At 38.9% G+C, this 27634-nt stretch overlaps 1 protein-coding gene across 1 annotated transcript in view; it reads right to left on the bottom strand.

Moving 5' to 3' along the window:
• The window catches only part of OCA2 (OCA2 melanosomal transmembrane protein), a 188814-nt gene that overhangs the window by 46281 nt on the left and 114899 nt on the right, over window positions 1-27634 (bottom strand). Inside the window, exons 14-20 of the mRNA XM_075850311.1 lie at window positions 18729-18861; window positions 14780-14927; window positions 13550-13607; window positions 11972-12080; window positions 9700-9827; window positions 9063-9122; window positions 6172-6276 (exon numbers count right to left, since the gene is read on the bottom strand). Of these exons, the coding sequence (XP_075706426.1) occupies window positions 6172-6276; window positions 9063-9122; window positions 9700-9827; window positions 11972-12080; window positions 13550-13607; window positions 14780-14927; window positions 18729-18861 (741 nt within the window). The remainder of the gene's footprint in view (window positions 1-6171; window positions 6277-9062; window positions 9123-9699; window positions 9828-11971; window positions 12081-13549; window positions 13608-14779; window positions 14928-18728; window positions 18862-27634) is intronic.

The raw sequence follows: 27634 nt of genomic DNA, 5'->3' as shown, positions 1-27634 counted from the left end.
GATCACTTTATTATTTTTTTTTTAAAGCAAGATGACCAAAAACCAGTAATTCTACTATTGTTTTTATGTTTTACAGTGCTCGCACAAAAAAAATGTTTATTTTTTTAATACCTTGATTTTTTGTATCACCATATTCTGAGAGATATAGCTTTATTATTTTCAATCAAAAAGCTGTGGGAGGTCTTTTTCTGGCAGGATGGGCTATAATTTTGGAGTACATGCGACTTTTTGATCACCTTTTATTCTATATTGGGAGGGGTGGTGACCAAAAACAAGCGATTCTGGAATTGTTTTTTATTTTATTTTGCTAGTGTTCACCTTGTGGGAAAAACATGATATTTTATAGTTTAGGTCGTTATGGACGCAGTGATACCAAATGTGTACTTTTTTTAATGTTTCCATTTTTTTCCTATAATAAAAGACTAATGGGAAAAAAAATTGAATGTCGGGGTAGGGAGACAGGTGAGCCCTAATCTACCCACCACTCAGTCCCTGCCTACTTGCACGGCCCATCCTAGGCGACGGCGTACAACTGGGCGACGGTCCCTACGCTCAATATGTGTACAACAGACAAACAGACAAGGGTACACAGAAGCTAAGGGAAATGGGGCAGTTGCCCATGACAACACCGTGAGCAACAAGAGTAGTGAACGAGTCGAGTCAAACCAGGAGTGAAGAGGTACCAAACGCAGAGCAGGAGAGTAGTCAGTAAAGCCAGGGTCAATTTGAAGCAGAGGTCAATAGTACTAGCAGGAACAGCAGAGCCAGGAAACCAGACAGAATCACAGGCAAAGGAAGAGCAGGAAATGAAGGTATTAATAGACCGAGGACGGGAGCTAGCTCCGTCTGGCCAGGCTGTGATAGGTTCTCCCACTCCTCAGCCTACCAGCCTGAGTGGTAGCAGATCGAGTCACTCTATCAGACCTAGGAGCAGATGCAGACTGATTAACCACGGGCGTCGCCACAGAAGCTTTGTCTGGCAGATCCTTTACAAAAGGCGGTTAGTTTTTTTTTTTTAACTTTAAATCATTTTTTGCTTTTTTTTTGTCCTAGGAGACTCGAAGGCTTGAAACCCTGATCGCTATTCTAATACACTGCACTACCTACATAGTGCAGTATATTACAGCGTTCAGTAATACATTGACAGCATGCATATTAGGCTCCACCTCCGTGCGGGGCCTAATAGGCTTCCATACTTTGCAGGCCAGGAGGCCATAGTTCGGCCTCCGGTTGCCATAGCAACCATCGGCAGCCCTTGCTTTTGGTCGCTGCATCTAAGGGCTTAATCGGCCAGATTGGAAGCTAGCTCCAGTCATGGCCTTACAGCAGGGTGTCAGCTGTAATATACAGCTGACACCCACTGGTGATGGCATTGGCTCAGCTTCTGAGCCCGCACCATGACTGCCATGTACAGTTAGGTGCTGTTGCGTTAAGTACCTAACGGCAGCGACTTTACTATACGTGGCATAGCCTTAAAAGGGTTAAGATTATCGGTATTGTGCTGTTTTATTAGCAGATATCAGTCTCTTATAGTAAACACTGAGTGAAGCTGCTTTCCTACTAGCGTATTTTTCAGTCGTATTCAATACATTTTTTTAAAATACAGCATTCACTTTTTACATTCTATTTGCAGATGAAAAACGTCAATTGAACTTTATGCTTCTGTAGTGCTCTAACTCAGATTCTGATGAACCGTTTGCACTTGCGATTGCACTCCTAAAAAAAAAAAAAAGACCATACTCTCCTACCCTGGTCTTCTGCAGCGATTCGTGTATGCCCTTTACATTAAAGTTTGATTCTGTTGTATTTAACAGGATGAAGTTCTGGATAACTTTAGGGCCTTGACAAAGCATGGGAACAGGTGAAACGGCCTCTGATCTTGCAGCCAATAAAACAAAATATATTGCTACAGTAGTGAGTGCCACAATTAATATTTCTTCCTAGATTAGTAAAATAGGTGAATGCCTACAGTTTTGGTCTTTGACGTTTTATAGCGATTAAGGGATAGTTTGATTCTTTGTAGGCTTTTCCATAGAACTTAAAACAAAATGATAGGAAAAGTGTTTGAACAAAATAACATTCGATCAAAAAGCCACTAAAAACAAAAGGGCGGAATTAATTTCGTTTTATTTTTTTTTACACTGCGTTTTTCACATGCATTTTAAGACGCAGAGAAAAATACGTACATAAAGGAGGCGTTGTATAGGTAGTGAACGGGAGGGCAGAGCCGCAGTTAAGGGTAAAAGGAGGCTGAGATTTACTTAGAGTACATGTTTAATACATAATTACCTTATTGAACAATCTTTAAGCTTCGTAAAGCCGAGGGACTATAAAGTAACTAAGCATTTAGTATTGCATTTTCCCCATGGTAATCAAAATGCAAACTATAGAAACCTAATAAGATGACTATTTCAACAGTTCTTCCAATCCACGTATGCCCAATTCGCATATGGCTAAAATTCCAAGGTATGTTCACATGCAGCAGAAAAAACTACAGGTACAACTACATGCTAACATGCAGAGTGGATCTTGTATATCCGACAGGTCACAAGAATCCACATGTACTTTGGCTGGAGAATCTCTTTAATGCTGCAATAACTAATCCACATTTTCACAACTTGATTGATGTGGAAGTAAGAGATAAGGAAGGGTATAGATCATATCTGCTGAAGTTGAAAGGATAATGTCCGGTGCTTGATCCACGATATGAAAAAAATCATTTGATTAAAAAAGTAATAAAAAAAATAAAATAAAAATTTGCCTATGGAAAGACGCTTACACATTTCGAATGTGAGGTTCTTAACCATAGTTAACTTCTCCATACCTAGTACTTGTAACCCTTTCACTGCCTAACATATCACAGTATTTCACAGGTAAGATACATTTATATAGAAATAATTAGAATATAATTTCATAAGTCAACGTGTAGTATGTGACAGTGCAACATGTGCGTATAGAGGACAGAATGAGAACGTATTCATATTCTAAATTAATAGATGTACATAAGATCAAGTCTATTATTTAAGCCCCTAGGGAAACGTGTATCCATTTTCGATATCCATAGGGCTTCCCTATTCAGCAACAATTTGCACCAATCACCTCCTCTTCTAGGTCTGGAAACCCTCTGTATTGGAAATACTTGTAAGTGTTCAGTATTACTCGGATGTACATCCAAAAACTGCCTGGCAGCTCCAAACACATTGCGTTTGTCGGGATTGTGTACGTCAACCAAATATTCGCTGATGCCTTTTAGGGGTCTAGTGGTACAACCAATATATTAGAGATTGCACATGTTACATTGTATCACATATACCACGTGAGTAGTACTACAATTCATAAATGTTCCAACATTGAAATGCTGTTCTGTAGAAAAGGACTGAATATGGCGGTGTACTTGTATGAAGCCTTAACAATAATCTAGGTAGAATAAACCCTGACTTGCATTTTGAAAAAAAAATCACTAGGGGAGACTAGATTTCCAACTGTAAAATAATTTTTAGCTGTAAGTTTGCAGCCTGTGCCAAGTATTATTTTTTAGTGACTGGGTCTGATTAGAAGTTTATTGTATACAAATCCTACCTGATCGTAATTGGCACTATATTGTGTGGAAAACATTAATTTAGTATTATGTTATTGTCCTGCCTAGATCTATTTGAGTAAATATATTCTTGCCTATTTTTTGAATTGGTAATTTATATTGCCCTAATCAATACCAAGGATGTGTAGCCTCTGGCTTTTAGTCTATTTTCTATAATGTCACACTCTAATAAGTAGCAATGGTGGACAGCACAACTACACACACAATGTGTGTGTGTGTGTGTGTGTGTGTGTGTGTGTGTGTGTGTGTGTGTGTGTGTATATATATATATATATTTCACCTATAGGTAGGTCACTTGTGTGTAGACTGTATTTTTTATTTTTTGTACATAGGGAGATTAAGGCTTGGTAGGACAAACTGCTATACCCCCAAAATAAGTGCCAATTCTCCTGCCCTAAACTGAGTAACTAAAAGCAGGCTGGTAGCTATGAACAAGCCCAACAAACTGATTAAAAATACAGTGGTCATTAGGCTGTGTAAACCTAGCAACTAGACAGTCCGATAGGATAAGCAAGGCTTTATTGGCACTGTGTGAGCAGCAGGGAAGGGCAATGGCAGCTTTAAATGCCACTTTAATTCTGCATCTTGAGAAGGGAAGAGGACATGTTTCCTTCTCCTGGTTTGCCAGTTGAAATAAATGAATTTCCCATAAAAAAAATTTTTTTTTTTAAATAAAATCAAAGTCTTTTCTTAAAACTCTGCATTGAGCCCTTCCTCTGTTATTCTTCTTAGAAAAGTATGAATAAATGAACAGGGTGTTACCATTTCCCTAATCAAAAGGGTGTGTCCCTACAGAATCTGACACTGCAGGGACACACCCTATTGATAAGGGCATTAGGGAAATGGTAACACCCTGTTCATTTATTCATACTTTTCTAAGAGGAATAACAGAGGAAGGGCTCAATGCAGAGTTTTAAGAAAAGACTTTGATTTTATTTTAAAAAAAAAATTTTTTTATGGGAAATTCATTTATTTCAACTGGCAAACCAGGAGAAGGAAACATGTCCTCTTCCCTTCTCAAGATGCAGAATTAAAGTGGCATTTAAAGCTGCCATTGCCCTTCCCTGCTGCTCACACAGTGCCAATAAAGCCTTGCTTATCCTATCGGACTGTCTAGTTGCTAGGTTTACACAGCCTAATGACCACTGTATTTTTAATCAGTTTGTTGGGCTTGTTCATAGCTACCAGCCTGCTTTTACTCAGTTTAGGGCAGGAGAATTGGCACTTATTTTGGGGGTATAGCAGTTTGTCCTACCAAGCCTTAATCTCCCTATGTACAAAAAATAAAAAAATACAGTCTACACACAAGTGACCTACCTATAGGTGAAATATATATATATATATATATATATATATATATATATATATATATATATATATATATACACACACACACACATTGTGTGTGTAGTTGTGCTGTCCACCATTGCTACTTATTAGAGTGTGACATTATAGAAAATAGACAAAAAGCCAGAGGCTACACATCCTTGGTATTGATTAGGGCAATATAAATTACCAATTCAAAAAATAGGCAAAAATATATTTACTCAAATAGATCTAGGCAGGACAATAACATAATACTAAATTAATGTTTTCCACACAATATAGTGCCAATTACGATCAGGTAGGATTTTTATACAATAAACTTCTAATCAGACCCAGTCACTAAAAAATAATACTTGGCACAGGCTGCAAACTTACAGCTAAAAATTATTTTACAGTTGGAAATCTAGTCTCCCCTAGTGATTTTTTTTCAAAATGCAAGTCAGGGTTTATTCTACCTAGATTATTGTTAAGGCTTCGTACAAGTACACCGCCATATTCAGTCCTTTTCTACAGAACAGCATTTCAATGTTGGAACATTTATGAATTGTAGTACTACTCACGTGGTATATGTGATACAATGTAACATGTGCAATCTCTAATATATTGGTTGTACCACTAGACCCCTAAAAGGCATCAGCGAATATTTGTCCCTACACAATCTGACACTGCAGGGACACACCCTATTGATAAGGGCAATGGTAACACCCAGTTGTCATTTTATTCATAAATTTCCAGAAGGAATAACAGAGAAAGAGCACAACACAGTTTAATGAACAGAGTCTCCATAGATGTTATTTTAGGAGAAATAAAAACAAAAATGTCAAAAGAACTTTCCTCTCCTTATTAGAAAGAAACATTTCGTTTGACTTGATTTGAAGTGAAGTAGAGACTTCTTTAATAACCATAAGATATATGCAAAGAATGAGCATAAAACAGCTTATCTGCCTTGGTATATTTGAGCATATTTACTCCTAAACAAAGATTTACCTCAGACATTTTCACAAAATGTAGAAAATGCATCAACTCATGTCTCAGTAGTTCCATTTTCTCATTAAAACTGAACCCCTAGTAAGGCTACATTTTAGACTTCAACCTAGAAAATGTGTGGAGAATTTGAAAGCATTATTTAAGCCTTGTGCATTATGACGCAGCCTTTGAATTTGTACTTACTGGTCTCTAGGCAACACCTGAAATATGAACCTTTGCTTAAAACTTTTTTTTTTAATTTATTTTTTAAATATTCTTACCATTGCAGCAGTGAAAGGGATGTTGTCAATTAGAGATGAAGCTAAAGCTGAAACCCACACTACTAAAATGATTGCTATTGCCAGTCTTTCATCTTCAGGAACCGCCTGTTAAAGAAATTATCAGAGAGATGATTTCAATAGAATAATTTAAGTATAATTGCGGGTAATAATTTACAAGAAATTTGTAGTTGCTTGAAAGACTACTGTCATTTGCAAATGTATATTAATTGACATACATAAACATTGATATAAAAGAATAGCAAACAAATGAATAAGTATAGCCAATACATAATGATTTTATAACTGTAAATACTTTTTATGAAAATACACGCATCCACCATGAGTTGTAGTGTTTAATACATTGAAACATAGATTTGAATTTACATTTTTGAAAAAGCCTGGAACACTGGACGTGTAAAATATTAGTGTATGGACTAAGCAGGTCATAAGCAATATTGGTACTGCAAGGCTCAGGACATTTGTCTTTATAAATCTGGCCTATCTTCGATATCTTGTAGAACCAACAAAGAAACCAAAACAACCACTGTTACTTTCGGGTTAAACAAACTCAACAAAAAAAACTGGACTTCTATATTTTTTAAAATTGATATCCAATTGTAGTTAAATTTAAATCATATTTTTAAACAACCTCCGCAAATCTCAGTTTCTACTCCAGCAGTCTCTCTTCTTACAACATCCCCCTCTATTAGATCCCGTTTTCCCTGACCTACTTTGCGCCTACTCTTCCACATTGACCCTTGTGCTGACTACGCTCTCCAACCTCCCCCTCTCTACAGACATGCCATATAAATGAAGTATAATTAGCAAAAATATTACTTCAGATTTATGGAAACTTGAATCCCACTTTTTTTTTTTTTTCAAATAAAAGGCTTAACGTAACCAACATCTGGTCTTTCTTATTTAGAATGAGCAGTGAATATCTAAGGTGGCGTGAAATGCAACAAAGTTATTAATAGGCGCATGCCTCATAATAACGGTCAGATTTTTGGCTGTCCATGCGTCACTGAATGAAATCTATGCCAGCCAGGAGCTGTGATAGATTTCAGTTCGAAGTTTCGGCAGTTTCTGTTGTAAATTATAGTGGATCTGGAAGGCCGTAAGGGGCTAAGTCCCTTCTGCCAAGCTCTGCTCACTTTTTTAGGAAAGTGCAAAGAGCGGCGGGAACTGCAATTTTTACAACTTTTGGTAGTGGCGACTTTTTTATGCTATAAAACTATGTTTCATACTGAGTGGAGAGTATATGTGGGGAGTTGCTATATTGCTGCATAATATGCTATACTTGCCTAAGGTTAGTATAAGGGCTAAAATGAAGCGAAGGCTATGTAAACCTTTGAACACTTTTTTTCTTTAATAAAACAGCTTTCCGTATTTTTTGGGACTATTAGACGCAGTTTCCCTCTTAGAATCCATGCTTTAATCTTCTGCTGTATCTTATCTCCTGAAAGCAAACAGATGCCAGGTGCAGGAGACTGAGCTCTGAGCTTCAAAAGGTCCTTGCAGTGCAGTATGCACAAATGTGAAAAAATGTTTTGGGGAACAGCAGCGCTCCTCCGAGACTATTTGCAGAATGAACAATATCTTTCCTGGCTGCCACCCACTGCGGTCCCTCGGTGGCTGAATCCTCCTTCCAAGGAACAAATGTGTGACGAAGAGAGGAGTAAAAGATGCAGTATAATCTACGGTATTGGCGCCAGGCTTGGAAGAAAAAGAACGGGTTCGCTAAGGTATTTTGCAAAGGTACTCTTTATTGGAACGACAACGCATTCCTTTTCTTCATAGCTTCCTTTTCTTCCAAGCCTGGTGCGGATACCGCATATTATACGGCATCTTTTACTTATCTCTTGCAGTGCAGTGTAATGGAAGCAGCATGTCCTGTGCGGTGTGTAAAGAATATGAGTTATCTACTCACTGAACAGTCACATCTTACACACAGACTTCTGTCATCTCACTGTTCACACAGCACAGTAAATCTGTGCAGGTACTGATCTGCAAGGACCTTCTAGCCATGACCACTCCTATGTACAGAGCAAGAAGAGCAGATTCAACACCATTAACCCCTGCCTCTCCACACCTCTGTCTGGCGAGATCAGAGGAGGGTGAGAGCAGTATAGCTGCCAATATCTTGTATTTCTTTGTCTGACATTGTTATGGGGCACTGTGGCTGGAATTGTATTGTGGCACCCTATTGTCTCAATAATACCCAGGAAATGTACAGTTAAAGGCAAAACCCTTTTCTCCTCTTTTATGCTACAATTTATGGGAGTATCTTATGGTCCAGTGCATCCTATAGTCTGTAAAATACAGTAACTATTTTTTATCTAAAATAGATTTTTTTACTTTTTGAGATACAGCATCTATGTATCCTGAATACATCCGGGCCCCGCACAAATCAGCTGGTCCAGTGCCTTTGTGCACCGGACGTACAAGCCGGAAGCAGTTAGCTCCGGCCACGGAATAGCAGCCAAGCTGCAGTACTACAGAACTGCTCTTATTCAAGAGAATAGGAGCAGACCTGCAGTTCTGCAGCACGGCCGCTATACAGTGTACAGAGCCAACTGCTTCCGGGCTCCGTCCACAGCATTATGTGCCGCAACATCCGGTGCCCGCAGGCCACCCGAGCAGCTTATCGGTGTGGGTCCGGGTGTCGGACCCGCACCGATGACATACTGATGGCCTACCTAGTGGATAGGTCATCAGTTATCAGAAGTTGTATAACCCCTTTAAGGGGCAGTGCATGACAGGATTTTTTTGGGGTATTATTTGAACCCCTTAATCATGCACCACTATGTGCAAACTGCATCAGTTTTGCCAAGAGCATTCTTTTATTGCATCTTTACACCAAAAAACAATGTTACAATTATTCCCCTTACCTTTATAAGTACTGCAGTCTGCTCCCCTATGTATTCTATTAAGTGCAGATTAGCCAAGGCCTAAAACAGATGAATATAATATTGTGAAAACCGCTTAGGAAACCATTAGGTCAGCTACACATTTTTATTCCATTTTCATAATGTCTGCTTCAATATGATTTAATTAACTAATGGAGAGGAAAAGGAAAGTAACACGAGTCTATTGAAAAGGTTGGTCCTTTGCCACGTTACATTATCTTGGTATTGCATTAAAGGCAGCATTTACCACCCGACACAAGGAGTATTATGCTTATGGTTGTTTTAATTAAAGCAGGGGTGTATTCATCTTCCAGTGCTTACACAGAAGTTTAAATGTTTAAAAGTAAAATTTTAATATTTTGCCTTCAAAAACAAATCATTCAAATCAATGGTGATGGAAACTGAAACCTCTGGTTTCCATTTGTGTCAGTCAGGGCTCCGTTCCGACGGAAAGCTCCAATGGAACGTCGGAATGGAGCTCTGACGCAGATGTGAACAAAGCCTAACTCACATCAGAGCATATTTCATACAAACTTTTTTGGGGGGGATTTTTAAATATGACATAGTATAATACAATAGGGAAGTAGTGGAATAAACTGTTTTCATTTACAGGTCATACCTCCATTAATACAAACAGTGCAGCAAAAAAGAGCAAAGTTGCCCATTCTACTCGGTGCAGAATCATTTCAAAATCGTTAATATCCGCAATAACAAGTAGCCACAAGGAACCCAAAATTGCAATCCATCCTGTAAAGATAAAAATAGATTAAGATAAATAACATGTTCAATTTGAAAAGGAATAGGCGGCACAGTAATATAGTAAGATTGAAAAAAAAAAAATTGCACAAATGCCTTCTGGCTAATCTCAAGCAAGCAGCATATGCTGCATTACATGAAAGGTAGGAGAGCAATGAAGCAGGGCGCAGCTTGACTGGGGTAGAAGCAGAGAGGGTAAATATCGTAAATTAATGGGTAAAGTTAGGGCGTGTCTTTGGGCTTTTAGGCCAGCAGATGAGGATTTTATGTCTGGCATAGGCTTGATTTATATAGAGGGATTAAAGAGAGGGGCTAACAGCTAAAGTGCCAAGAGAAAGAAAGTTGCCCATCACCAGTCCTTTGAAAATTAATAGTTATTTGGAGTGATCCAGTCATGACAGCGTAGGAGATATGAGTCTTTAGGAAGGAGTCCATGGAGGCAGAAAGTTATTGACAGATGCACGAGGAAAGGGTCCTGCATATTAACGGTTTGCATGCAACATATGCGAGTTCCTGGTAGGTAAGAAGTCCCCAGGTGCATATTGAATAAATAGGATTTTGGTGCCCTTGGGTCAGGTGTAGGAGATGTTCGCACAGTAAAAAGGTGATGCTGATAGAGATAGCCTTTAACCCCTTCCTGACATCCGCCGTATATATACGGCAGACGACGGGTGAGTAAGTATAGAGTGGGCTCACAGCCTGGGCCTGCTCCATGGAACGAGCGTGTCAGCTGTATGTAACAGCCGACACTTCAGTGTAACGAACGGGATCCCGCTCATTTAACTCCTTTGATGCCGCAATCAAATGCAACTGCAGTATCTCAGCCATTAGAAAGAAGGGGAAGGGCCCCCTGTAACGTAGCAATGGCGCCCCCATGACGTGATTGCGGGTTGCCAATGTTTGGCATGGCAGCCTGGGGGCCTAATAAAGGCCCACAGGTCTGCCATCTATCTACACCTATAAAGCCCTGCTGGAGGCAGGGCTTTATAGGAATAGAAGACTGTCAGTATAACGATATACTGCAATAAATTGGTATTGCAGTATATCATGCAAGTGATCCATTAATCGCTGGTTCATGTTCCTTAGGGGGAATAGTGAAAAAAAGTTAAATATAGTTAAAGTTTTTTAATATATAAATAACATTTTAATTAAAAAGTAAAAAAAAAAACACCCTTTCCCCAAGCGCAATGTAAAAAAAACAAAAAACACAAAACATTAACATAACTCATATTACCGCATCTGTGAATGTCTGAACTATTACAACAATGTTTAACACGCACGGTGAGCTCCGTGAGGAAAAATGTAAAACTATAGAATCGCTTGTTTTTTTTGTCACTTCATCTCCCACAAAAAAATTGAGTGAAAAGTAAATCAAAAGGTCATATGTACCCCAAAAAATTAAGGCTCTCAGAATACGGCGTTACAAAAAAAATCATACATTTTTTTCCTTGAAAGGGATAACTAAGCCTCCCCCAAAAAATGGAGGAATCACTCACTTCCCATTCTATCCCACAAATAATTTTCCAGTTTCCCATTACATTATATGGTACAATACATGGTGCTATGAAAATCTTTAACTCCTCCCACAGAAAACAAGCCCTCATATGGCAATATCAATGGAAAAATTAAAAAGTTATGGCTTTTGGAAGGTGGGAAGGAAAAAAACTAAAGTGAAAATCCGACAAATGGCTGTGGAAGGAAGGGGTTAAGGACCTTTTCCTCCCATGAGGTAAACAGGCTGTTATATGTTAATATGGTAATATGAAGAATGTTTGATATTTTTCATATTTAATTTGAATATATTTTTAATATGTAAATACGTAATTGTTCGTTCTAAAGATTATGGTTAATAAAATGTGGCTGCTAGGGCCTTTCTACCACAACGAGGAGTCTATTTCTTTATTCGGTATGGGTGGTGGTTGATGTATAGTTGACTGAACGTCATCTATCTTTCAATGTCAGGAGTAATCCGCACTAATGGAGACACTAACTGGGTGTAAAATCTACTGTATGAATTCCCCTGTTGGTTAGAAGTGTTGATATGTAAGTTATATCATCAGAAAGATCTGCCTTTGGAATGGTCTTTATTTATAATTAGATTTCTAAAAGTAACTTACAAGAAAAATTGGTCTTACCAAGGTCCAGGTGGATGGCAGGTACAAACGAATTGAGGAAAAACATGAAGATAACAAATCCCAAGACCGCTAAACATTTGATTAGAAGGATTTTGTCAGTAATCCTATGCTGTTTTAAAAAATAAATAAAAAAAATGATACATTAAAATGGTCATGTTAAAGAGGCTCGGTCACCAGATTTTGCAACCCCTATCTGCTATTGCAGCAGATAGGCGCTGCAATATAGATTACAGTAACGTTTTTATTTTTAAAAAACGTGCATTTTTGGCCAAGTTATGACCATTTTTGTATTTATGCAAATGATGCTTGCAAAAGTTCAAGTGGGCGTGTTTAAAGTAAAAGTCCAACTGGGCGTGTATTATGTGCGTACATCGGGGCGTTTTTACTACTTTTACTAGCTGGGCGTTCTGACGAGAAGTATCATCCACGTCTCTTGAGAACGCCCAGCTTCTGGCAGTGCAGACACACAGCGTGTTCTCGAGAGATCACGCTGTGATGTCACTCACTTCCTGCCCCAGGTCCTGCATTGTGTCGGCTACATCGGCACCAGAGGCTACAGTTGATTCTGCAGCAGCATCGGCGTTTGCAGGTAAGTAGCTACATCGACTTACCTGCAAACGCCGATGCTGCTGCAGAATCAACTGTAGCCTCTGGTGCCGATGTGTCCTCGCTCGTCCGACACGATGCAGGACCTGTGAGTGACGACACAGGCTGATCTCTCGAGAACACGCTGTGTGTCTGCACTGCCAGAAGATGGGCGTTCTGAAGAGAAGTGGATGATACTTCTCGTCAGAACGCCCAGCTAGTAAAAGTAGTAAAAACGCCCCGATGTACGCACATAATACACGCCCAGTTGGACTTTTACTGTAAACCCGCCCACTTGGACTTTTGCAAGCCTCATTTGCATAAATACAAAAATGGTCATAACTTGGCCAAAAATGCTCGTTTTTAAAAAATAAAAACGTTACTGTAATCTACATTGCAGCGCCGATCTGCTGCAATAGCAGATAGGGGTTGCAGAATCTGGTGACAGAGCCTCTTTAACTTTATTTCTTTACTGTATGATATGCATATATGTGATATTAAATGGTTAATATTGTCGTGAAAGTACACATGTTACTCTAGCTACACTGTTCCACATTATGTACCTTTGTTGTGAAATAGGTTAATACATTTTATAGAATGCCATCTTTATTACATTGGGACATAGTTAAGATACTAACTAAACGGGGCAATCTGGAAGTGGTTTGGGTATTGTTATTGGGAGCTAACTTTCCCTTCATAGAAAACAATTGATAAAAACTATTGACGTATACAAGTGGAAGCTTTTAAAAATCAGAGCGGCTGCTGATCGGTTGCCGTTTTCCTTCAATGCTTAAAAAGTACAGTGCCCTTCCAACTTTTAGCCGAGCAACTGGGTCATTTACAAGGGATTGTATAGGAATAACTCAGGTCTTCAGCTCAAGGTTGAAATGACACCAAATTATCACATGAAATAGAGCTATTACCTCATTTATCATTACCATTTACCAAATTACCATAAGCAATTATATAAATAAATATAGCCAAAATACATACACTTTTCTGGAGTTCTTGAATGTTTGTTTCCCAGTTTTTGTCTTCTTGTGAAATTTGCCTAGAAAATATATGAATTGTACATTAAAACTTCCAAAGTGAACTTTTAACATATGAAAGAGTTAAAGTGCTGCCGCTGTCCCTTAATGCACTCCATAATATGACAAGAATTTTTTGGTTTTACTGGAACCCATAATAATTGCACAGTTGCTATGTCAATAGCTATACACCCTTTTACTAATATTCATATAGATATTTAAAGAGGTTCTGTCACCACATTATAAGTGCTCTATCTCCTACATAAGGAGATCGGTGCTGTAATGTAGGTGACAGTAATGCTTTTTATTTTAAAAAACAATCTATTTTTACCACTTTATTAGCGATTTTGGTTTATGCTAATGAGTTCCTTAATGCCCAAGTGGGCGTGTTTTTACTTTCGACCAAGTGGGCGTTGTACAGAGGGGTGTATGACGCTGACCAATCAGAGTCATGCACTCCTCTCCATTCATTTACACAGCAGCATCGCGTTCTTACTAGAACGCGATGTGCAGCCACATACACAGACATTAACGTTAATCAAGTGTCCTGATAATGAATATACATGACCTCCAGCCTGGACGTCATATGTATTCAGAATCCTGACACTTCTGAATCTTTTCTGTGAGATTTCCAGCAAGGGAAACAAAATCGTATCTTGCTGGAATCTCACAGAAAAGATTCAGAAGTGTCAGGATTCTGAATACACATCACGTCCAGGCTGGAGGTCATGTATATTCATTATCAGGACACTTGATTAACGTTAATGTCTGTGTATGTGGCTGCAAATCGTGTTCTAGTAAGAACGCGATGCTGCTGTGTAAATGAATGGAGAGGAGTGCATGACTGATTGGTCAGCGTCATACACTCCTCTGTACAACGCCCACTTGGTCGAAAGTAAAAACACGCCCACTTGGGCATTAAGAAACTCATTAGCATAAACCAAAATCGCTAATAAAGTGGTAAAAATAGATTGTTTTTTTAAATAAAAAGCATTACTGTCACATACATTATAGCACCGATCTCCTTATATAGAAGATAGGGTACTTATAATGTGGGGACAGAGCCTCTTTCAGGTAAAAAATAAATAAAAAAATATCGATAGATGCAATATAATTTTAACAGATTGTTCTTGGTCATCTATAGTATCTGGAAATCTTACTGCCCAAAGATAATTCCTTATATGTGGAAACATACTTTTGAAATGTTCGAAGCTTCTTCCTCAGCAAACACTCCAACGCCAAAACTTTTTGCATTAGAAGACATTTGACTGCAGTCTCCTCACGACTCGCAGGATTAATTCTCTGTGCAGTCAACTTCCAAACATGAATTTCGTGTTTCATTTCTACAATCACACATATACACAAAATCATTAAACACTTTCCAGATACTCAGGTTTGTCTTTAAAGTTATATTTTTAACAATAGAAGCAAGACTTGAGCAAAGACTGTGCAGAAAAACAGAAAAAGCAATGGATTCAAATTTGAAAGCATTGTTTCCTATACATATCATAAGCAGAACAATGCAATGACCTCAGTATTACAGGAAACAGTTTGTTCTTTTTATTTGAGCAGAGTGAGGTCCAAAACACACGAGATTATCCTCTTCCACGGGACATACCAACGGCTGGGGGGAGGAGTTGATTCGATAAAAAAATCTGAATGGCAAAGTAGATTCTAGTGATCAGATCTGTTTAGGATTAGGGGTGATGGAGGACGGCCACTGCAGTCTGTGATTGGCTGCAGCCACGATCACATGGGATGAAACGTCATCCCAGGAGGCCAACCCTCTAACGTCATCTAGGCCGGCTTCCTCGGATGATGTTTTATCCCATGTTACCACTGCTATAGCCTGTGATTGGCTGCAGAGGTCACATGGGATGAAAGTCAACCCAGGAGGCCGGCCTAGAGGAAGAAAAACAGACTTCTGGGTAAGTATAAGATTTTTATTTATTTTTTCTGGCTTGCAGCCTGTTTTATTTCATTAAATCAAGACTTAAATGTTAGTCTCAGAAAGGTTTGTCCTTAAATACGCGGGATGCAGAAAAAAACAAAAAAAGTGCAGCACTGTAGAAACAGGGGCAGAAGCTAACAGAAATGTTAACATCATGGAAATGGCCCCCTTAAGTGTCATCAACTATATAGCATCCCCCTATCACTTGAGCTGCCCAGGCGAAAAGATCCATCCCACTACCATCAGCCCAAACAAAGGTCTGTGTTTTGCCAGTTAAAACCCTCTTTTGCCCCCCCCCCTCCTATTCCTGCAGTCCCTGGCACAGCAGCTATATGCCTACAAATGTTTTGTGTTTTTTTTTGGTCAATTAATACTTTACATCTTGAGACTGAAAACTTGTTCAGATCTATTCTGGCTTGGAGCGGAGGTGGATACAGTCTGTGTGTTCAGTCTAGGCGGCATGTACTCCAGGAGGATATACTGTATCTTACCTATACTTCTACATTGGGGAAAATGGTCAGGACAACAGAAATTGTGAGTTAAATCAGCTCAAGAGGAGGATGATCTATATAGGATACAGTTCTAGCACCTCTCAGCTGTGAGCAGGACTAGGTCTGAATGGATTTTCAGGCCTCTGAAAGTAAACGAGAACACTTTTCACAGACAGCAAGCAGAGATGTTGAACATTATGCAGATTTGATATTCCATATTAGAAAGTCACAACATATAATATGATTAAGCTTTATTGATATAAAACTGGACAAGTCCATTTAGGTAAACAATTCTATACGCCTCTAGTTTTCTTGATAAAACATGGTTCACCTATAGTAACACTAATTACATACTCCCGCCCTACCGGACATTAGGAGTGAAGAAACGTAGGGGGCACACTGAATGGTATAGTTACTAAGGGAACTGTGGGATGGCAGAAAAATCTTGTGCACATGGCTTTTTATGACGGGACTCTTTTGGGTGGAAAGGTTTAAATCTGAGATTTAGGGTCTATTCACACGTTGCAGTCAAATCGCCGTTTACAAAAACATTTGTGTAACATTTTTTTTTTTATTAGTACTTTGACAGGAGGTGAGAAAACCTCAACAGGCACCACGGGGGGAATATATCAACCTTTGTACGCCAGTTATCTGGCGTTGAAAAGTTGAGAAAGGGCCCAACAGTTGAAATTTGAGTAATAAATTGCAATGTTTGGTCTTTTTACGCTGCCCTCGCTACTTTTGAGAAAAGGGGAGAGGCTTTGCAAAAGGGGACACTGTCACAACAACGTGACTAATTTATCACTTATGTACGAAAACTGGTTTAAAGTTAAGTGGAAAGCTACGCAAGCAACTAGCTGGCGTAGATTCCACTCAGTGGGGCCTAGCAAGATAGAGACTTGTGCCAGGCCAGGTGTCCCTTTCCCAATCAGACTACTCCCCTTGAGACTATTAAATAACAATTTTAAAATTTTAAAAAAATGTTTTGCTAACCTCAGAAGGGTACGCTCATACAATGTACTGATGTCGAGCAGCATCAAGACGTTGTATGTGACGCAGCACTGATGTCATTGAGTGCTGCGTCGCATATAAGCCTGACGCTGCTCAACGACGGGACCTTATATGAGTCACCGCACGCTGAGGGGAGAAGAGGAGCGGTGAGGTGAAGTATATTTATTTTTATTTTATGTCAGGTGGGGTGGGAGATGGGCATGGATGGGTCACAGCCATTGTCTTTGCGCCACAATTGTGGTTCACAGTGGCGGTCATTGCGCCACATGGACAGATTAAAAGGCATGGGCCTCTTGAAAGCATCTGTTGCATCTTACTCCAGCGTATAAAAACGCCAGTCTTAGTAAATTTGCCCCTTGTGTTTAATAGGCAGGAAAGAATAAAAAGCTTGATTAATTACATCCTTATATATGTCATTCATGAGATGAAGTGCATTCATACACCAGTAATATTTAGATTCATCTAATTTTCACAACCAGTCATTTCAAGGGAAAGACATCAGCGCCGCTCCTTTTAAATTGCTTTGCTCATTGTATGTTATTGGTTAGTCTGCCTAACTACAACCACGCTTTATACTGTTAAAAACCTCAGACTTTTAAGGTTTCACAAATATTCTTTTACTAAAGAATATACAATAATTGTCTTTTAAAAATAGAGCAGGTTAATTCATTGAAAGTAAAAATACGGAAATCAGCAAAAGTTAGAGAAGCAATTTGATTTCCCGGTTTCTGATACAGCAGAGATTTTGATTGCTAATCAGATTTCTGGCTGCAAATGTTTTTGTTGATTGAAGTTGATTGTAGTTGCTTTGCCATACTCCGCAGCAATGAACTACTGCACCTGTATTTCAGTAACCCTACTGTTCTGCATCTAAATGAAATATCTTTGTCACACAGATTGGCTTGAATATGTTTAAGTTTCTGTAAAGTTGAAATGATTAAAGTTCAAAAAATTCTGAGACTAAAAGTAAAAGTAATAAAATATTATACAGGAAACACAAAAAAGATATAAAAGGCACTCAAACAAAGAAATAAAATAAATGTTAAAGAGTAACTACAAAAATAATTTGCAGAAAAGTAGGATTAACCCTAAGTGCAGTAGTAAGAATGATCCTGTGGACCACACCGTACTTTATATGAAGATGGCCAAATAGCTGCCTACAACCACCACACCGGACATTCAGAAGAGAAGGGGCATGGCATTTTATTGTAGACTATGCTGACAGCTACATTGTCGGATTGGGGTGCCATAGGCCCGCAAAAGAAAATTATTCTGGGGGTCCGCTTTTTATCTATACAGAACATGTACACATCCATTTTAGAATGCTCATTGCACACATCGATAAATTCAAATAGGTCATTTGTAAATCAATAAGATATACCCTAGTAGAATGAAGTTGGTTCCAAAGTCAGCTCCAAATGGGGTTTTCTGCTGCTGTATTTTTAGGGACCATTATTATATTAGACTAGTGAGCCAGTCTGATCCTGGGTGGCTGTGAGAAGAGACTCAAGGATTGGAAGGACCACAAACCACTCCATAAGGCTGCTATATGTGAAAAACAGGCTATAGTTCTACATTCATATTATATATTGACAACAGTCTTGTTTCTACTATCAATTTAGCTTTAGTTCAGTCATTATTGTGTGTAGAATAGACGGTAGCTCTAAAAAGCAAGAAACTGCATATCTTACCAACAATTTCACTGGGTTCCTTATTGTAAAGTTTTTTGTTCCAATACAAGATTCTTAAAAATGGGAAAGATACCAGAAGAACCAGACAAATGCCTATGAACATATGTCCTGTGAATCCAGCAAAGTCCAATCCCTAGGAAACAATAGCAATTTATTAAAAATAATGAAAGAATGAAGCAAAGCAACGTAAAACAAATTGAATACATAATGAGGCAATATTGACGCCATCAACGCTGTGGTGAAAATGTTCAGAGGCTGTATTCACATGTGCCCGTTATCTCCACATTTCTTTTTCATAAAAATTATTATAATTATCTTATTGTAATTTAGAAAAGCAAAATGGCCTAAAACTACTGCAAAACAGCTTATGTGAATAGAGTCTTAAACCCTTAGTGACCAGCCTATTTAAAGAGGCTCTGTCACCTCATTATAAGTGGCCTATATTGTACATGATGTGATCGGCGCTGTAATGTAGATTACAGCAGTGTTTTTTTATTTAAAAGAGTTATGACCTATATTAGCTTTATGCTAATGAGTTTATTGATGGACAACTGGGCGTTTTTTACTTTTTGGCCAAGTGGGCGTTGTACAGAGGAGTGTATGACGCTGACCAATCAGCGTCATACACTTCTCCCCATTCATTTATACAGCACATAGCGATATAGCTATATCACTATGTGCAGCCACATAAACACACTATAACGTTACTGCAGTGTCCTGACAATGAATATACATTTCCTCCAGCTGGGACGTGATGTTTATTCAGAATTCTGACACTTCGCTAACACAATCCCGACACTACAGCACAGCAAGCGTAATATCATTTTAAATGACAGTTTAAAGCGTAGTCTCACGGGATTACGCGTCCTGTGCTGTAGTGGCGGGATTGTATTAGCAAAGTTTCAGGATTGTGAATACACATCACCTCCTGGCTGGAGGTAATGTATATTGTCAGGACACTGAAGTAACGTTATAGTTTGTGTATGAGGCTGCACATAGCGATATAGCTATATCGCTAGTGCTGTGTAAATGAATGGAGAGAAGTGTATGAGGCGGATTGGTCACTGATTGGTCAGCGTCATACACTTCTCTCCACAATGCCCACTTGGCCAAAAAGTAAAACACGCCCAGTTGTTCATTAAGAAATGCATTAGCATAAAGCTAATATAGGTCATAACTCAGTGAAAAATGATCGTTTTTCTAAATCAAAAACACTGCTGTAATCTACATTACAGCGCCGATCACATCATGTACAATATAGGCCGCTTATAATGTGGTGACAGAGCCTTCTTAAGGCCCTAATGACCAAGCTATTTTTTTCAGTTTCTCTAAAGTCGCATTCAAAGAGCTATAACTTTTTTTATTTTTCCGTCAACATAGCTGTATGAGGACTAGTTTTTTTGTGGGATTAGTTGTACTTTTTAATGGCACCATTTTCGGGTACATATTTATTTTATGAAATTTTATTAACTTTTTTTTTTGGGGGATAGAAAAAAAAAACTGAAATTCTGCCATTGTTCTGTGTGTTTTAAATAATAACACATTAATAACACATGATTAACACCTGATTGTCTGGGGAAGTGCCTTCCAGAAGACTAGTGCAGCACGAGAAAAATCTTTGAGACGGGAGTGAGCGTATCGGTGGCAGAATGTAGAGTGCAAGTACGGTGGTAGACAGATGAGGGAGGAGATGTAAGGTGGTGCAGTACTGTGGAGAGCTTTGTGGGTGAGAGTAGAAAGATTCAGTTTCAGATAGAGAGGACAGACAATCACTGGTGTTTTGTATTAGAGCAGGGGTGATGTCATGGGAAGAGGCATATAATTCCGTAGAGATGGTACTGGAAGCCAAATCTGCTGATGGTTTGTCCAATAGGGGCTGTGTAGATAGAAAAGAGAAGCGGACCTAGGACTGATCCCTCAGGAACCCCGATAGCAAGGGGAAGAGGAGAAGAAGTAGAACCAGCAAATGACATACTGAACGAGCAGTCAGAGAGATATAAAAAAAATAAAATAAGAAAGAGCCGCGTCTTTAAGGCCAATAAAGTGGAGTATGTTAAGTAGGAGTTGGTGGTCTACAGTGTCAAAGGCAGCAGAGAGATCCAGAATAATCAGTAGAGAGTATTTGCCGTTAGATTTAGCCACCAAGAGATCGTTTGAGACTTTAGTGAGGGCAGTCTCTGTGGAGTGTAGAGTGCGGAAACCAGATTCTAAGGGGTCAAGAATTGAGTTAGCAGAGAGATAGAGGATAAGGCGCGAGTAGACCAAGCGTTCCAGGAGTTGAGATGGCCAATAAGGGCAATTAAAAAGATTTCCTAATATATACAAAAATAAGCTACATTATGTATCAACATATGTGAGATTGACAAATGTTATTTTTTTGGCCGAAATTCATTTATAATACTCAATATAACTCAATATTTATTGCGGAAATTCTCCAGTTTTTAGAAATATCCCACATGTGGCCCTGGTGTGCTAATGGACTGAAGCACCGGCCTTAGAAGAAAAGGAGCACCTAGTGGATTTTGGGGCCTCCTTTTTTTTGGAATATATTTTAAGCACCATGTCAAGTTTGAAAAGGTCTTGTGGTGCCAAAACAGTGGAAACCCCCCAAAAGAGACACCATTTTGGAAACTAAACCCCTCAAGGAATTTATCTAGGGGTATAGTAAGCATTTTGACCCCAGGTTTTTTTCAAAATTTTTGGAATTAATCTGTAACAATTGAAATCTGTGTTTCCCCCAAAAATGTAGAATTTTTACAAGGAATAAAGGAGAAAAAAGAATCGCAACATTTGTTAACCAATTTCTTCAGATTACGGCAATATGTGGTAATAAACTGCTGTTTGGACCCATGGTAGGGATTAGAAAGGAAGAAGCGCTATTTGGCTTTTGGAGGTCAAATTTAGCTGGAATGGCTTGAGGCACCATGTAGCATTTGCAAGCCTATGAGGGACTAACACAGTGGAAACTCTCCAAAAATAACCCCATTTGGGAAACTACACCCCTTAAAGGGAATGTGACGCAAATTAAAAAATAAAATTCCGTAAATTACATATTTTTAAAGTTTTTTTGCTGTTTTTTTTTTTATTTCCACAAGTGGGGAGTATTAAAAACGTCATAATTTGAGATGTTTTCCTATGTTGGCCACCAGAGGGAGCACTTCACAGAATTACCGAAATGTGAATCAGGCAAAGCAGCCCGACTTACAGCTGCTGTAAATGCGGGAGGAAAACTCAACCCCTCCCTATTTTTGGCTACAAGCCAGGAAAAGTTGTGTCCAAATTGCGAAGCATTGTCCAACTCCATTTTGGGAGTGCTTTTACAATGGCAGAGCTCTAGGACACACCAAAATGATAAGAATGGCGAAAGTCAAGAGGGAAGACCCTGTGGTGAATGACTTTTCAGTTGACCGGTTCACAAGGAGTGTATTTGACGCCGTTTTTTTTTTTACGTGCAAACAAAACGCGTCATACGTTTGATTATGATGCATCAATAGGAAAGCGCGCCGTTAATACATACACTATTTAGTTACGCGATCGGTTTTAAAAAACACGCTTTGGAAAAAAGCGTCTTGTCAATTCTTTGGCACGTAAAGCGTATTACGCCATAGTCAGTGGGAGTAATACTTATCGCCAAAAAACGTGCAAAAAGCCCCTTGAAAGACACGTCAAAAAACACTTGATTAAGCTTCCAATTTAAATCAACGGAAAAGCGAACCGTTAGTAAATACAAGTTTTTTTTACGCAAGCGTTTTAACAAAAAACACGTTGTAGAGAAAAATACGTGTCGGGTCGATTCATAAAATGTGCCAAATGTTCCCATAATCAATGGAAGTCCTAATTACACACCAAAAAAACGTGCAAAAAGCACGCACAAAATGCATCAAAAAAGCACGTAAAAGACTCGACGTCGGTTTGTTTTTTTTGAGTGGCGTGTGAACATGCCCTAATTATTTTTCATTGGCCTGTAGTTTATATTGCGGTGCAGGGAGAAGACAGGCGTCTGCTGTAGGTGAGAACATTTTTACAGACTATTTTTTATTTTTGATCCTTTATAGCCGGCAATCAACTGTTTTGAAGGAACAGCGGCTAGCACCGCTGCTCCGACGAGCACCCTGCCACACACACACACACACAAACCCCACCCCCACGCAAACTCCCCCATACATGCAAACCAACCACACACACACACCTTACCTGCAGTGTGGCTTTTCCCCTACAAACCAGCTTGTATGCTGGGTCGCTCTGAACTGCGCATGCCACAGAGCATGCACAGTACAAAGCTAAATGGCAGAAGCAGAGGATATATAGACGGGAGCTGTTCATATGTCCTATGGCCTGTAGCTGCCAAATTTCATCTGTGTATGTGTTGTGAAGAAACACATACACAGATTAAATAAAACATGGCAGCCCCCAATAGAGTACAAGATAAAAAATAAATAAGGTCAATATAATATTTTATTAAATAAAAACACATATGAATAAAAAAAACAAACTTCATTAAATCTTTCCTTTAAGGAAACTATCTAGGGGTATAGTGAGCATTTACAACCCCACTGGTCTTTTGCATAATTTATTAAAATTAAGCTTTAAAAATGAATATCAACATTTTTTTCCACTAAAATGTTGGTTTTTCTCATTTTCACAATGGATAAAGGAGAAAAAGCACACCGACATTTGTAAAGAAGTTTCTCCCAAGTATGGAAATACCCCACATGTAGTCATGTTTTTCATTAGAAAATTAACCCTTTCAAGACTGATCATTTTCCATTTCACTCCCCGCCTTCCAAGAGCCATAACTTTTTTATTTTTCCGTCAATAGAGTTATCAGGGCCTATTTTTTTGCAGGAGCAGTTGTAGTTTCTATGGACACCATATAACGTGCAGGTAAACTGAAAAATAAAAATCTTTGCGAGCTGAAATTGGAAAAAACTGATTCCTACATTGTTTTTTGGGTTTCGTTTTTACGGCTTTGACCGGGTGGTAAAAATGACAACGTAACTTTATTTTGCGTCACAATACGATTACGGTGATACAAAATGTATATATTTTTTTCTATTTTATTACTTTTACAAAGAAAAAAAATCAGTTAAAAATTTTTTGGGTGTTTCACCACATTCCGGGATCCATAACTTTATTTTTTGGTCGATTGAGCGGTCTGAGGGCTTATTTTGTTGCGTGACTAGCTGTAGTTTTTATTAGTACATTCAACTTTTTGATCACTTAAGTTTTTTTTTTGTTTGTTTTTTTTTTTAAGGGCCAAGCTGACCAAAAAAAAGCGAGTTGTGCGTTTTAAATTCTTCGTTTTTTACGGCGTTCACCATGCAAGTTAAATAATGGTATATTGTAATAGTTCAGACATTTACAAACGCAGCAATACCAATTCTGTTTTTTGTTTTTTTCATTACTTTAGGAGAAAAATGGGGAAAAAGTGTTTTTTTTCTTAACTTTCGATATTTTTCTTATTCACTTTATTAACTTGAACTTTTTTTTTTTTTTACACATTTTATTAGTCCTACTAGGGGACTTGAACCAGCGAACACCCGCAGCGTATGGAGCGGCTCCGCACGTGTCACTACATCATGGTGTGTGAAGGGGTTAATGCGCAGCGGATGGTGCAAAGTGAAAATTGCAATTTTCTACTGATATGTCATTTTAGCGCACAATATGTTATGCCACTGAAGACAAATACCTCAAAATGTTAAGCGGGTTATACCAGGTATGGCTATGCCATATATGTGGACCTAAACTGCTGTTTGGGCACGCTGCAGGGCTCAGAAGGGAGGGAGCGCCTTTTGGCTTTTGGAGCGTAGATTTTGCTTAGTAATAGTTCTGTTTGGGGTTTTACTGGTATTTCAGTTTATAATGTGGGGGTATATGTAAGCTGGGAAGAGTACATCAGGACATAAGAGGGGATAACGCAGTAAATAAATAATCTGCAGATATGTGGCCAGTGTCGCACTGATAAATGGTGCCCAATCGTATCCACTTTTGGAACACACTGCACATTGTGTTGTCATATTCTGAGAGCCAGACCTTTTTTATTTTTTCTCCACCGGAGCCGTGTGAGGGCTTATTTGTTGCGGGACAATCTGTAGTTTTCATTGGTACCAATTTGGGCTACATGCAGTTTTTTGATCAATTTTATTTCAAGCACGGTGACCAAAAACCAGCAATTCAGACAATGTTTTTAATTCTTTTTTTTTTTTTTTACAGTGGGCTATGACAATTTTACTTTATTTTGCGGGTCGATATGATTACGGCAATACCATATGTATATAGTTTTTTATGTTTTTCAGCATTTGCACAATAAAATCACTTTTAAAAAAATAAATTTATTTTGTATCACCATATTCTGAGAGCCATAACTTTTATTTTTCGGTAAAAAAAAATAAAAAAAAAAACTGTGTAAGGGCTTCTTTTTTGCAGGACGGGTTGTAGTTTTTATTGGTACCATTTGGGTACATGTGACTTTCTGATCACTTTTTATTCTAGATTTTGGGAGGGGTGGTGACCAAAAAAATAGCAATTCTGGCATTGTTTATTTTTATTTTTTTGCGGTGTTCACCATGGGGAATAACAACATTATGGTTTTATAGTTTGGGTCGTTCTAGTTTCGGTCCACTTAGGCTTCTGCAGACCCGGAAACCATTGTCTGGGGTCTGGTTGCATGGCAACCCCGTGATCGCATCGCGGGGGCTGCCGATCTGCTGCAAACCCCTTAAATGCGGTGACCGCAAATCACCGCAAATTTTATCAAGTCCAGCATCAACGCAGCCGTCTACTAGGACATTTTAGAGCACTTCATGCTTCCCTCTGCGAACAAGCTTTATGGAGATGCAGATTTCATTTTCCAGCAGGACTTGGCCCCAGCCCACACTGCCAAAAATACCAATCCCTGGTTTGATAACCACAGTATTACTGGGCTTGACTGACCAGCAAACTCGCCTGACCTAAACCCCGTAGAGAATCTATGGGGTATTGTCAAGAGGAAGATGAGACACCAGACCCAACAATGCAGACGAGCTGAAGGCTGCTATCAAAGCAACCAGGGATTCCATAACACCTCAGCCATGCCACAGGCTGATCGCCTCCATGCCACACCACATTGATAACCCCTCAGCAGTGCCACAGGCTGATCGCCTCCATGCCACGCCGCATTAATGCAGTAATTCCTGCAGAGCCGGAGCCCCGACCAAGTATTGAGTGCATATACTTTACATACTTTTCAGTAGGCCAACATTTCGGTATTAAAAATCATTTTTGAAATTGGGCTTATATAATATACTAATTTTCTGAGATACAAAATTCTGGGTTTTCATTAACTGCTAGCCATAATCATCAACAGTGTGTAATGAATCTATATAATATATGAGAGACACTTTTTTAATTGGATTACTGAAATAAATTAACTTTTTGATGATATTCTAATTCATTGAGAAGGACTAGTATACTGTGTGATATCCACAGTATGTACTCTCTTAAAAGACAATGACATTAAACAAAGGATGAGTGGGCATGAGTAGGGTTCATATCAGATGGTCAGAATGCAGAACTTTACAGTCCTAAGAAGCTGAGAAGGAGTCGCCTTATCTGTACTGCCATGCTACTACTGAGACTCTGCTTTCTACCCTGACCAGCAGGACAGAAAGCTATTTCTATTGGAAAGAGGATCATTATGCAGAGAACTGGCTGGGGGAATGACTGAGCATGTATGTCCACCAGCCCTCTACCATAAGGCGGATATGCACATTGCCATACACTTAGAAAACCAGGTGGCGCCAGGCTACTTCAATAACTGGGTTCAGGTTTTCTAACAGCATGTAAATGGAAAGTGCTCACTTTTTATAATCTATAGGGATAATCCCTTTAAATTAAGAATGGACTATAAGCAACAAAAGATATTTAGCTTGGAATCACTGACATGTTATGTGGATTTTATTTACCAGAAAACCAGCCTATTGTTAAATAACTCTTAGCTGGCCAGTCAGATGTCAGAATACATAATTTATCAGTTTCTCCTACACGTTATGGGGAGTCACACACTACTGGTTAAGGGCTGCCACACAAAAACATGGAGCCTGAACCACAGTGCATGGAGGCCACACAGCTCCTTAGTACAGAGCCACATGAACTTCGTGCACTGTCAGAGAGATTGTCCCCTAGGAAATCATGCTTATAGGGAATAATACATCCCTACGGAGTCTGATAGAGCATGAAAAAAATAATTCTGTCGGATTTGTATGGAATCCAGCAACAACAAAAAAAGTTGAGGCCCTGTATACCTTTATGGCAGCCCTACTATGATCCCATACAATACGAAGTTGTAATAGGGTTTATGCACATGGCCCTAACAGAGAGTTGTATTAAATGAGCCTAAAGGCTAGAACTTCAGTGAGCACTCTAAGCAAATACAGTAAAACACCTTAGGCTACAATTCAGACAAGCGTGTCCGAATTGCACGCTTAAAAAACACCGTGTTTTTTTCTAAATTTCATATCCGCGTGCTTTGCATGTGGCATGCATTTTTAAAGTCCGTGCAAGCACTTTTTTTTTTTTATTCTCGACATTTCTATGTAATTGATGCGTGAAACAGACAGCACATGGATGTCATCCATGTGCGGTCCATAGTTTTCACGTACCCATAACTTCAATGGGTGACTAGGTGTGTGAAAACGGACCAATATAGGACACACAGTGAGTTTACGAAACGGACACTCGCTGCGTGAAGACTCACGCACGCCTGAATTGTCCCATTGAAAACAATTGGTCCGTGTGCTGTGTTATTTCAATGCACAGCACACTGGCGAGAATCACGCTTGTCTGAATGAGCCCTTAGTGTCTCACTGAGCCAGAAACTTTACATAAGAGTGAGAAACTAAAACTTTGATGCAAGTTAACTAGAATTC

Source organism: Rhinoderma darwinii, chromosome 2 (genome assembly GCF_050947455.1).
Source record: "Rhinoderma darwinii isolate aRhiDar2 chromosome 2, aRhiDar2.hap1, whole genome shotgun sequence".
In the NCBI taxonomy this organism is placed as follows: Eukaryota; Metazoa; Chordata; class Amphibia; order Anura; family Rhinodermatidae; genus Rhinoderma; species Rhinoderma darwinii.
The sequence above is the reverse complement of the archived record's forward strand: the minus strand, read 5'-3'. Positions and strand labels throughout refer to the sequence as shown.